The 12539-nt window shown below is 54.2% G+C and overlaps 4 protein-coding genes across 5 annotated transcripts; all 4 read right to left on the bottom strand.

Annotated features, from left to right (window-relative positions):
• Positions 1-576: 576 nt before the first annotated feature.
• On the bottom strand, positions 577-1805 carry CKM354_001143200 (uncharacterized protein; the record flags this gene model as incomplete). Its single annotated transcript, XM_044806920.1, has 4 exons — positions 577-698; positions 777-957; positions 1025-1595; positions 1672-1805. 4 exons carry the CDS (start codon positions 1803-1805, stop codon positions 577-579), a joined length of 1008 nt encoding a protein of 335 aa, XP_044662855.1.
• A 792-nt stretch (positions 1806-2597) lies between these two features.
• CKM354_001143300 (uncharacterized protein) lies at positions 2598-4961 on the bottom strand (the record flags this gene model as incomplete). 2 transcript variants are annotated; one of them, XM_044806921.1, is made up of 1 exon in its annotated part: positions 2598-4961. In XM_044806921.1, the coding sequence occupies one exon, from the start codon at positions 4959-4961 to the stop codon at positions 2598-2600; it is 2364 nt and encodes a 787-aa protein (XP_044662856.1). The 2 variants fall into 2 exon arrangements, with proteins under 2 accessions (XP_044662856.1, XP_044662857.1); XM_044806922.1 differs by having other exon boundaries at positions 2598-3974.
• Positions 4962-5096: 135 nt separating this feature from the next.
• CKM354_001143400 (uncharacterized protein) lies at positions 5097-6455 on the bottom strand (the record flags this gene model as incomplete). Its single annotated transcript, XM_044806923.1, has 1 exon — positions 5097-6455. The coding sequence occupies one exon, from the start codon at positions 6453-6455 to the stop codon at positions 5097-5099; it is 1359 nt and encodes a 452-aa protein (XP_044662858.1).
• A 708-nt stretch (positions 6456-7163) lies between these two features.
• CKM354_001143500 (uncharacterized protein) lies at positions 7164-9920 on the bottom strand (the record flags this gene model as incomplete). The annotated part of the gene is made up of 1 exon (XM_044806924.1): positions 7164-9920. The coding sequence occupies one exon, from the start codon at positions 9918-9920 to the stop codon at positions 7164-7166; it is 2757 nt and encodes a 918-aa protein (XP_044662859.1).
• Between the last annotated feature and the right edge of the window lie 2619 nt (positions 9921-12539).

Genomic DNA, 12539 nt, shown 5'->3' on the forward strand with positions numbered 1-12539 from the left:
CTAGCCCACTTGTTAGGGCGGCTCTCGGATGTCTGGCACGAAACTGCTCCGAGTGCCAAGCTTCGGCCCCTGAGGCACCAACAGCTTCCGTGACTTCACCTGGTGTTCAAGCTAGCAGATCTGTCTAAATTTATCAACCAACCCTAAGCTTTTAGTCATGAATTCAGCATTGTTCCGTATTCAGTAAGTGCACGATCACTCCTCGAGAACGAAAAGAGAGCCGTGACGATGAATGGTCTTGGATGAGCGACGCAACGATGCCTGCAGTCCTTCTAGATTGGACAACGGTCTTAATGGTCCTGATGACGTCCGTGCAATCTCTTCCTGCGACTGATAAAGGGAGATTGCAGCGAGATGTCTCTCACGAATGCTTGTTTTGCAAGGAATTCTCGAGAGCTTGGAAGCAGCACCATGACCAACAGAATTCCCAGCGGGATATAACAGCTGTGCTTGGTATATGCTTACAGGCTCTGTGGCAGACTATTCATTACGGCAAGAAGATGCCCATGCTAACTTTGCGACTGTTGTCCGCACACTGTACATCATGCCATTCTCCGCTCGATTTCCAGCAACGCCTCAAATATACTCGTAGCACAAAAGCTCATTCCGGATATCCATAACATCCTCTGCTGTCACATCTTCCAGCAACCCAAACAGACTGATACCATGTGCCAAAGTCGTCGTTCCGTTTCCTTGATCTGCATCATCTCGACTTTCCACACCATGTTTCCGAACATGCGCCTCATGTCTCTTACGCATCCGAGCAGGCGCATCACCTCCAGGCGTAAAACCTTCAGGAACCGGCGCAGGACGATTAGGATCCTTCACCGTCGGACCACCAATCGCATACAATCTCTTTTCCAAATCCGCAACCTGCCAATCCCACCAAAGCTTATCCACAAACGCATGATGGACGTAGAACATCGGATCTCCGGGGCTTGAGATGGGGTTCAACATCTGGAGCACCGAAATTGTTAGCAAAAGCCGCACAAACACGAAGTGCAGAAATGGAGAAATAACTCACCTCCCCTCCAACACCACTATGCCCCGCCGAATGCGGATAAAATTCAATCCTCTCCCAAGCCTCCTCAAATGTCGTCGAATTCCTCACAAAGTCGAGGAAAAACTTCGAAGCAGCTTGACTCGCCACATCATCGATCGCGCGTTCCAAACAATGTTTCGTATTATTCTTCCCCGGCCCAATAATCAACTCATAATCCTTAAACACCCCATCTCTCACACACCCAGCCTCCCGTCCACCAAACCCACCCTCCGCATCAAAAATACTCGAATTCGCAAAATGCGATGCATCACGTTCTTCATCCCAATAAGGTTGTGCGCCTGTATAATTACATTTTGTACGGAGGAGAGTTTCGTGTGCGTGGGTCATGTATCGATGATATGGGAGAAAGATGCCGACTTCGTGGATGGTGTCGGATTGGAGTTGGTGTTGTTCTTGGAGGGCTTGGAAGAGGGTTTTCGCGACGGGGAAACGCGGGAGAAGGTCTTCGGAGGGAAGGGAGGAAATGGGGGTGTTGAGAAGGCAGATTTCGGCGTCGAGGTAGGATTGTTTTTCGGGGTTGGTGAGGGTGTGCCTGTTTTGTGAACTTGAGTGAGCTTCTTCTTTTGTCTTCTATGAATTGGTTTCGAGAACGTGCAGAGTTTACTCACCATGCTTTCCGCTGAATCAACTTCTCACAAGGAGGATGTGCAGCTTCGAGAGCGGCGCAAGATGACTCTGCATTCTGCGCATTGACAGCGAGTAGCTGTCCGCACACGGCGAACAAAACCCCAGAACCCCTCATGATTGCAAAACTCGCCCGTCTCTGCCAACATACAGAGAAGTAGAGACCAAAAGTTCTTCTTGTAGCAACAACATATCCATAACTTAGCGTCGATCAATTTCCCTTCTCTGTCACTCCGTATCGCGAAACATGCCAAAAGAGTAGCGCCCGAAGCTGTTCCACTTATGCTTAATTTGACCTGTCAGTAGCGTATGTGGTCTCGCGACTAGATGATGGCGGGAGAACACAGCCACCGTCGATCCATTCTCGTTCCGTTGTAATATACTTCTAGTCTTGGTAAGGCGCAGCATTGTGCGTGTCTTTGTCGAGCTCAAAATGGAACTGCCAGGAGGTCAATCTCGAGAGCAGAGTTAAATATAAAATAGTGCAAGTGGAGAGCAAGGAGACTCGGGGCTATAGACGGTAGAACCGGGTGAAGTAAGTTGCATTATGGACCGGGCTGCAGGCTATGCCCTAGGGTTGCGCGTTATTAGGCTACCCACAACACGTGCTTTGGACGCAGTGTTTCAACTCGCAAAAGAAGACGATGAAGTTGTTCGAAAGCATACATATCGAGTTCTCGGACTGTGAAGGTCTGACTGATAATTTGTTGCGCACGACTAGGCTCTACGTCTAAGTGTACATCAATAATCTTCAGCCTTGTCAATCGCGCCATCGCCAGCGACAGTAGCATGCGACAAAGTTTCCACTTCGATCAACCCGACCTCCAGCCGACGCTTATGCCCATCCTAGTGGACAGTGTCCTCCATTCCGCCAGCCCCAAAGCTACTGCCAATTTGGTATAAACCCGCACTAAGGTCTAAATGCGACTCCAGGCTCGCACTGCTCACAGCGGCAGCCTCTTGGATGATCCGTATACTGTGCGCGCCTAGCAACTTCCGGCAGTTCAGTCATCCTAGACATCACAACATTATTGGGATCCCAGCGCGGCTTCATACCCTGATCGGGATGCTGAGCAAAGCCGAGGCCTGGAGCGTATGGTTGAAAGTTAGAATAGGATGGACGTAGGTGCGTAGGACTCTGTTGTGGCTGTTGAGAGACCATATACTGTCTGCGAGGACTGACGAGCGGCGTAGGATCTCTCCTCATATAAGGCTCATTCCTGGGAGGCGACATTTGATATTGATGTTGCATATGATTCTGCATGAGGGTTCGTTCGGCGAATTGCGAGGGCGACAGAATGGGCGGGCGCGCACTCATTCTTGGGGTGTTGCCGCCTTGAGGCCTTGGCGCTGGCTGAGGAACCCAAGCTCCATTGGACGTTCCAGCTGCAATTGTCTGCAGCGATGGAGACATTTGTACCTGGTTGGAGGTCAAGCCTTCTCCTGCGCGTCCAGTTTGAGATTGCCCTGTCATCGCCGGGCCTCCGACAAAACTTGTTCCCCTGCTCTGAAGTGACGCTGATGAACCATCAGAGCTCCTCCGGGTGGGCGTCACCCCACCGACCGGCGGTCCCATGTGGCCGTTCAAAGCTGAATTTAGAGGCGTACGAACGCGGTTCGGTGCTGCCATTTGGTTTCCTGTCCGAGGAGACTGTTGAGGCGGCATCATAGCATCCGCATTGTAGCTGTTCCTCCTATTCAGAGCAAAGGGCGGCGGAGGTGCGAGAGTCGCACGCGAAGTTCTCTGCTCGTTCTTGGCTGTAAGTGGTGAGAATTGTGGGCGACCGCAAGAGCCTTGCACTGACGCCACAGCCCGCTTCACTTGACTTCGGTCCTGCTCCTTATGTGCGCTGGTCTGGGTTGCACCACGTTTACCGGAGGACGAACTGCGAGCTGCTGGTGTCGCCCGGTCTTGTTGACGACTCTTGACTGGTGTCTGAGGAGCAGAACTATAGCTCTGCTCCTGCTGCTCAATGCCAGTATTGCTAGCATGGTCTGCCGCTGCTGACTTTGCAGGCGAATCGAACATCCGCTGCACGTTTTCTTCAGTGGCTGACAGCTTGTGAATATAGTGCTCTGGATGCGTTCGGCGGATGTGGTTTTGCATACTACGAGCCCTGAATATTCCGCTTGCAGACTTCACACATGGTTCTCCCTTGCCTCTATCAAAAAGAGGACATGCAATTGTCTTTTCGCTCGATTCTGTCGCTTTTGGAGGAGTAAGGGTGCTTTTCGCGCTCGATGTGATCAACTTTGGCGGCGCAGAGCTTGGCTCAGATCCTGACATGCCTAACGAAGGACTGGTATCCCGTTTAGGGGTCACGACCATGAATGTCAGCGGAGACTTGCGTGGTCTCTTGGTGGCAGGTTGCGATTGAGCTGCATTCGTTGAAGCCATCTCGAATGCCTCTGCGACAGCTCCGGCGTTGGGAGCCATCTCAGCTAACGGAGCATATGGATTGCTTGGGAACGGAGGTGGTGGAGCCAGTTCGTAGTCGGATTCGCCAGGCGCATCATCTTCATCATTCGGCTCGAAGGTCGACACTGCCCTCGGCTTCTTTGCCGCTGGCGGGCCTCTCTGCTTCGGTATGGCATTCGCCGCCTTCTTTGAGAAAGCGGCGAATACATCGTTCAGCTCGCCGACGACTTCGCGTGATGGAGGCGGAGCATCTTTAGGGAATTGATCTTCTCGGGTTGCGTTTGATGACGACCGTTTTCGCTTGTCGTTCTCATTGCTGACCTCTGAATGTCCTTCCTTTACCACCTCTGTATCAGCAGGCTTCGACAAAAGCGCACGTTTCTTATTCGGCGGCGCATCTTCAGCCTCTGGTTGTGTGCCGTCACTATCGATTGGCTGTGCGCGCTTTCGTTTCTTGGAGGAGCCCTGCTGTTGCTGGCCCTGACTCTTCGTTGTTCGAGCACGTTTAGCCGGCTTCGCGCCAAATTGTGCGTCGGCACTCTTGCCATCCTTGAGCGGAACAGCGGACGTCGCATCTTCGCCCTCATCCCGGTGTACACGTTTTCTCTTACCAGTCTTCTTCTCAAAAGCCCCAGCAGATGTCTTGGCTTGACGCAGCTCATTGGCGCCACGGCGCTTTTTGCTCGTTGCATGTGTGTCTTGCCCTTCAGCGCTTTGCTCATCTCTCTGCTCATCAGTGCCATCCCCCATAGGAACCGCTGAGATTTTCGAGTCGGCTGTTCTCGATGCAAATACAGCTGATGGTGAAGGCCGGTTCGCGGATCTGTCGTTACTCGTAAAGATTCCACTTCGCATTTGGAGCGCGGCAACGGCCCTCTCGACGCTAGCTCTGTATGCACCAGTCCGGAAGTCCTCCAGTATCGGACTTCCGCTGTGGTACCCAGCAGGGTAGTGATTGTACGAAAGTTCGTTTTCAGCTTGTCGTGGACTCTACCCAGCAGCCAGCAAACAATCGTCCAAAGCACTCATAACGCTATCGTGATCGTTCTTCGCTACGCCCTTGAACTGGCCGTAGTCGAACTCGGCATCGATATCCATGGCATCTGCATTGTCGGGCCCGGAGAGCTTCCTACGCTTGACGCCGTTCGTCAGGTGTGTCGAGACGCCGTTGATGCCACCCTTGGCGGATAAATCCAGTACAGGATAGTGCTTGAGCATGATCTGCTCTTCCAAGAAGCGATCCTGCTTGAGGAAAGAGTCTGACAAGCCGAGCGCAAGGCGCATGTCTGCCATTCTCAGGGGTGCCCGTTGCGCCTGCATTTGCATCTCAACAGGCAACATGCCTCCTGCATTCCTTTGCAGGACCCCTCGATCGGCGTCGTCTTCCTCCCTTCGAAGCTGACGTTTGAACTTATGCGTCTGCACGCCTTCCTTGCCCACCGCATTGCTCCGCGAGTGCCCGAGGAACGCACTGAGCATCTCCTTGATGTAGACTTCACAGGCCTGTTCTACCAGCTCGGCACACCCTTGGAGCATGCCTTGCTGTACGCCTCCGGTCAGGCCTTGCTCATAGCATATCGGCTCAATCTTATTCTGCAAATCATTGGGAGCCGGAAATTCGAGCTGCTCGCTTGCCAAAGGTTGAGCATATCGCCTCTGAATCTCAATATCAAAGTTACTCCTGGCAAGACCAGGAGTGGTGGTCTGCGACTCATTCGGTCCTTGTCCTGTCCCTGGGGGTTTCACAGCCAGCTCATTCGCATACTCCAGAACCTGGCGCAGACCATCGTCCTTGGCCGCTTTTGTAGGTTCATCCTTCAATGCTTTGATTCTCTGCCTATCTCTCGGATGTATGTTCATGATCTCTCTCTTCAACCTCTCCTCCGCCTTGTCGTTCGCGCCTCCTCCAGCACCCGAGCTCTTGGACGTGCTCGAGGGCTTGTCGGTCGCCACAACCCATGGCGCAACCTCTGACGCGGGAGCATCGCGCAATGTGTTCGCATAAATGGCGGTAATCAGCTGGTTGTGCAGCTGCAGTATTGAGGCAGTGGGTCTGCTCAGGTCCGTACTGGCCAGCGGCAGTGTCGTGAGAAGTGGTTGCAGAACCCATGATAGCTCCGCCTGGTTCAAGCTGCCAAGTATAAAAGCGGCGATGGTCGCCTTGTAGTCGCTCCATTGATCTCCTAAGGCGGCCTTGAGTTGCGCATATATGGGCTCGACATTTATGCGCTCCACCAATGTTCTCCCGGTGGGCGGGACTGTCGCAGCGCTCATGCCATGTTTGATCGTCGCGGGGGAGGCTTTGGTAAGTGAGGGCGAAATGGTCAAAGTGAGCTCTGCGGGATTCATCGTCGCGGCGGTGCAGCTCGAAGTCGGCTATCGCATGGCTGGGCTGGAATTCGCGATGCGCATGTGATAATGTGCTCCGCCGTGATGCGCGCTGGTGTCGGTGTCGTGCGCGCGGAGGTGAGTAGAAATGCGGTGTTGCGCGCGCTCGGTCGATGCGTCGGTGCAAAGCGCGCGCACCGGAGCTGTTGACCGGTCGATACGGGCAGTGTCGAGCGGGCAGAGTGGTGCTCGAGTTGTTGACTTCGATCTCGACCAGGGCGATGTGGAGGACGCGGAGTGCTCCCGAAAAGCGGGAAGGCACGTCAGTGCCAAGAAAGGACAACCACAGGAACAATGAACAGCAATGAGCATTCAAATTTCACACTGGCCCCTGTTCTATTTGCTACCCACTTTCACAGGCTCGTGCCATAATACATCATTCTCATACTAAAGGAAAAGATCTGGCGTCCCGCCGTCGGGTCTTCTCGCCAGAAGCCCACCAGTCCCATCTTTTGGTGCACCGACCAGATAACGTCCATGGATACACGACTCCTCGCTTGGTCATAAGATGCCATAGCTTTTTCAAATTCCGCCCGCTTTGATACTCCCGCCATGGGGCTTGTCCTTTCGCTGAAACGCTCAAACCAAAAAACAGAGAAATGCAACAAGCATATGCAAATTGGACACGTGAACATCAATGTGTAGCCAAGAGTCAACCTCTTGCTCCCACTAATTCAATTCTTCAATCCTGCCGCCATCTTCCTCCTCTTCCTCGGGCCACTCTATCCACTGCCATTTCTCAGAGTGATCCACTGGCGCTGTCTTCATATTTCCATCCCTGTCGAGATCCTCCTCGGGATGCACGACCACTTTGCCTCCGATAGCCACACTTTGTAGCCGAGACGATATTGGTAGTTGATACTTGAGCGTGCCTCGTACGATGAGCTCAAAGGGGTATTGAATGATTTCCTCCCATTTAGCACTGCCACGGGATTCCGTCCTGTTGCCTGGTTTGGTCAAACGCAGCTGTCCCGAAGACACGTGCTCGTGCTGCTTGATCGGTGAGGCCTCAAACATCAAGGCTTGGTCAAAGTGGAAGACTCTGCCCAAAAGTAATGTCTGTGCGTCATTTTCGGGATCAGCATCCGGCGTTTTCTCGCCAGGAGCATGCCAGTGCCCATCAGGATCCTGAATAGGATTGGGATTCTTTCCGTCAGAGCCTCCTGCACGCACTCCGTAGCGCATCTGCCTGGCAATCTCGGGCGCATCTGGTGCTGTTGTGTTTGGCTTCGAGACATGCTTGCTTTTTGCAAAGATGTTCACGTCCAACTCGCTTACAGAAATGCCCAGTGTGTTCGGGTTGACTGCTCCGACCAGCAGGTCCAGCATCAACTCCGTTTCGCTGGCTAGCACATTGTGGATTTTGTGCACCTTGACGTCGTAGAGAGGCCTGTTCGATGCGAACACGAAGCCGAGAGCCGAAACAACGACGAGAATAAGGACAAGAGTCGTCAAGAAGCACCCACCCCATCGTTTGATTCCACACCAGCCCCGTGCCTCGTCGTCTTCGTTATAGTAATTCGGAAGCGAATGAGTCGAGCTGTTCGCGAAGCGGTGTGGATGGTACTGCTGCCGTCGCGGTGTTCGCACAGTGCCGTGACCCATGAGTGGCGTTCTCTCATCGTCCGCATTCTGGCTGGCATCGAAGTCGTAGGGCTGTTCCTGCTTTCTCGAGTTTGAGAAGAAACTAGCGCCACGGAATTGCATGTTCTGCGGACTCCGAGGAGATGTCGGCCTCGATCGTCCTTGCACAAGATGATTGTTGCGAACTTTGGTGGCTTGCGTGTAGGGAGAGTCTTGTTCCTGATTGCCACTTCTTCCGAACTTGCCAAAGTGCTTCGGAGTGTGCATGCGAACAGTGCCGTTCCTGCTGTCTGGGCTGTCCATACCATAGGGATTTGTAGGATTGGTGGAGAATTTCATACTTCGCTTTCCGGCCACTCTAGGTCCATCAAAAGAGTCGTTGTAGGCTCGAATCGGACCTCTTTGCTGGTCCGCCATGCTGTGGGAAGATGTTACGCTCGGCGTTCTCGAATGATGTCGATGCCGCCGCGGTTGCTCTGGTGGATTTGACTCATAGACAAAAGTCTCATCCGAATCAGACGTATTTGCTTCATCTACAGCACTTGCCACTCGGGCTTCGAACAGGTCGGCTTTCGAAGTTGCCGTTCCTTGATTGACACTTCTCGTCTTGGGCGCAGCCTTCTTCCGTTCCTTCCTAGGCCGAATCGTCTCGTTGCTCGGCTTCAACTTCACAGTACCGCCACTTTCGATGCGCGAAGCTGATCGATCGGTTGCAGGAGCGAGCTGAGATTGCGGGATCGATTGCACTGTTTCAGTCTCTACCGTCATGTTCTGCTTACCCGCTGCCTGTCGTTCCTTGGCAGTGGGCCCGATAGAATGGCTCGGTTTATGCTGTAGCTGCGCCTTTTTGGCAGCTGGCGGTTGACTATGTGCTGTATGTGAGCTCGTGCCAGTCGACTGCCGGCGTCCGCGCTTGTTATTGGAGTCGCTCTTGTTGCCAGCACTCTCGCTCCCGCTCTCGCCCGGCTGAATCTCAGATTTGGTGGGTGATGTTTTGGGCTCTTCACCAGTGATTTTCGTAAGCGGCTTCAGGTCAGCAGCTGCCTGTACGGCGGCGGGACTTGGATCCTGACTATCATTTATGTTCTCTTGCACGGTCTCCAGAGTCGATTTGCCACTCGCACCACGTGGCGCTGTTTTGGGCGGCGGGGGCGGCTGCAACTGGACATCAGGCCTCTGGTTATCGGTGCTGGCTGTGCGAGAGCTCGTTACTGCTGCGATGTTGTTCTGAGGAGTAGCGCTCAAAATTTGAATGCTCGGCATGGCCGTAGAATCTGGCCTTCTCTGCTGTGCAGCCGCTGAGCCACGGCGTGAATTTGGGCCTGAAGGAGGAGGCGACTTGATCCTTGGTGAAACGGGCCATTGAGGTGTGGTGTCTCCGGAAGCAGTCGCACTTTTATGTGCCCGACCTGATAGCTTTGCTACAGCGTCGCTCACTGTTGCTGGTTTGTGCTGGAGTTGTGGCACGTTCGATGCTGAAAGTGCTCGTTGTAGCGCTGCTGCCGACGGTTGTGCCGATAAGGAACTTGTGGTAGTGAGTGGCTTGTCCTGGCGGATCGGTGAAGTGTTTCTCGATGTGCGCGGACTCACTCCAGGCGCGGGCGATGCAATAATTGGCGTGAGATTCGTAGAGGATGACTTCCGTAATGTGGGCACAGTCGAAGTGCCAGTTGACGATGCTGACGTCGACTGTCGTAATTGTGTGGTCGAGGATTTTCTAGACGCCGTCTGAGAACTCGATCCACTCCCATTGTGGCTATTCCCTCCATTGAAGCTCGGTTCTGCAGTCTCCGCTTGTCCGCTGATAGAGCGAAAGCCCTCTGGGCTATCTTTGCTTGCCATGGTCCTGGCGGCTTGGTGTGCTGTCTCGAAAGCTCCGGTATGGCTCACATCCCATCATCTTCCGCGATGATTGCCTGTTGCGTCACAGCGATCCTCCCATTTCACACGATTTGGACGGAAGCTAGGCGGATGTGGTAGGGTGGTCGTCTCGGGGATTTTGGAGGCCGTCGGCGAAGCAGTCGTCCCAGGTTGAGCGCAAGGGCAAAGAAGCAGTGGTCTGCAGGAGTTCAGGGAAGCTCGGGCGCGTCAGTGTTTGCTTCGCAACGTCTCGCAATCGTGGTTGGGTTTCCACAGTTTGCGGAGTCGAGATTCCCAGGTACGGCGGATCCTTGATTCTGCCGAGAAGCGAGCCGACGCGATGCGATCACGACCGGTGCAGGGCTGAGATGTTCGATCAGGCGTCGCGAGGAGTCGAAGTGAGCGTGTACGGCGCGCGTGTCGCAGAGTGCAGACGAGACGTGGTCGGCGCGGGCGATGACACGAAACAAGAAGGGCCAACAAAGAAAAGCAGCGGCCCAAGAGGTGATGCGGACGGACACGCCAAACACGCAGCCTTGCGCCTGGCTCCCGAGGAACTGGGCGCGAGCGGAATAGCGCATCGGCGAAGGCACAGCGTGGAATGGTCGTCAGTGGCGTCCAGGCACGCGCTGGGCCATACGGAGCGAGTGGCAGCAGCACCAACACCCGACCATCGCCTGCCTAGTCATGCCCTCCGCGCTGTCGCTCTTTTCTTCACACTCTGCCACCGCTGGTCCACACCGCAAAAGGGCGTTCGGCTTACGTTGTGCACGACAAATACTGCACCCGCCTTCTCGCGAACACTGCATTATTATGTGCAGCTTCATGACGCTGCTCGGGTAAGGCCAGCGCCACACCTCCGCCAGCAGTACCTCGAGTACTTGGGTACTTTTGTGCGGTAGCACTGGAACTCGTTCTCACCTCCCGCCCGACGGAATCAGCTCCTCACCCAGCGGGCTCCTTTTCTGCAAAAACATTTCCCTCGAGCGGGCGCAATCGGCAGCAGCCAGCACAGCCAGCAGCAGATGCATCACACCGCTCCGCAGAAGCACCTCCCACGCCAGGGGCGCTGTCAGCCGGTCTGTCTCAGGCGCGCGCACACCACGGCCTCGCTCGCCCGCCCACGCGACTCTGCCACGTCGATGTCGTCGGCTGCTCTCGTGACGTGCACGACCGAGCGAGTGCGCCACACCTGCAATCACTAGCCTCTTCACACCCGTCCGCGATCAGGCGCAGCTCGAGCTGCAGAGCTGCGATATGCTCGGCAGTTCACGCTAGGGTGCTGGGCTCATGAAGCTCGCCGCCCATCTCGCGCAAAGGGAGCAGAAGGAGCCGCAAAGCCGGTTTGCTTGCATCTGATGCTCCTCCTCCCACCACTCGCTGACCGTAGCTCACCTCCCACAGCGACGCGATGCCAAGCGCGCGAGCGCACTGCTCGTGAGCCGCATCACACGTGCTTCCTACGCCGAGCAGGCAGACCTTCCCAGCACCAGCTCTGACAGCTCAAATCAAGTATTTACCCGATATCGCGATGCATATGAACGTCCATCGAAGAGCGGCCATTTAGTGGGCCATCGATCTCCGAACTGAGCTCCCCACTCCATTGCGTACCAAAGCAAGGAAACTTGATGGCCTTGCTCTGATCGAGACCGTTCGATGGCCAGGTCATTCGCAGCTGTCGAATCCAACCAGTATCATCATGGCGTAAGCTACGCAGCGTTTTCCCATTTCGGACAATGTCCTCCCTCTCACAAATCTCTCACAAGGTCAAAGCGCCATCAAACGCAAGGCCAGACACCCATCAAAGCACATGCAAAAGCAAGCCCAACATGAGCACCAATGTCGCAAGGCGCAACACCGAGCAGCGATGATCCCACACGACAGCGAAACAATGGTACGTGCGAGGTGAGAGGAAAGTAAGGTAAGGCAAACAAGGCATCATCATCATCTCGCATGCAACACGAGAAGAAACGGCACGAGAACGAGAATAGACTCAGCCATCACAAGCCTCATCTGAACACAACCACATGTCTTCCACATACCAAGAAAACCATGACACAAGTTTTTCCATTTCCCCATCATCCAGCTCAACTCAACAGCATACTTCCCCTCCTCTCATCATTCTCAATCCTTCTCAACCAACCTCAAGCTTCTCACCTTACCTCTCTCATCTTGTCATGACAAACCCACTCGCATATGCACAACATCTGCATGCATGCATGCAACCTGCGAACCCGCATGAAACAAATTCGCAGGCACTATACGTAGCACTATCCAAACGAACAAAAGATTTGCATGTGTGCAGGTACCCTTCTGTCAAAATGCCAGCTCTAGTTGCTCGATGTCGTGTCACCCCAACCAACCGAGCGAGCGAGGATCGACCTCGGCGAGTACTTTCTGCACGCAGCTAAAGCTGCAGATCAAACGTCGAGGTAAGGAAGAGATCAATCACAATGGAGCAGCAAAATTGACAGAAGAAGGGGGAAAGATTCCTGACCCTCACACATTCTATGGCGTTCATAGAGGCGCCCATGTTTAGAAGTTATCTACCTTGCGAAGCAGCTTGTCGCTTGCTCTCGCTCCCTTTTTTGTCCCTCCCAA

This window comes from Cercospora kikuchii, assembly GCF_019650295.1.
Source record: "Cercospora kikuchii DNA, contig_00008, whole genome shotgun sequence".
Taxonomy (NCBI): domain Eukaryota; kingdom Fungi; phylum Ascomycota; class Dothideomycetes; order Mycosphaerellales; family Mycosphaerellaceae; genus Cercospora; species Cercospora kikuchii.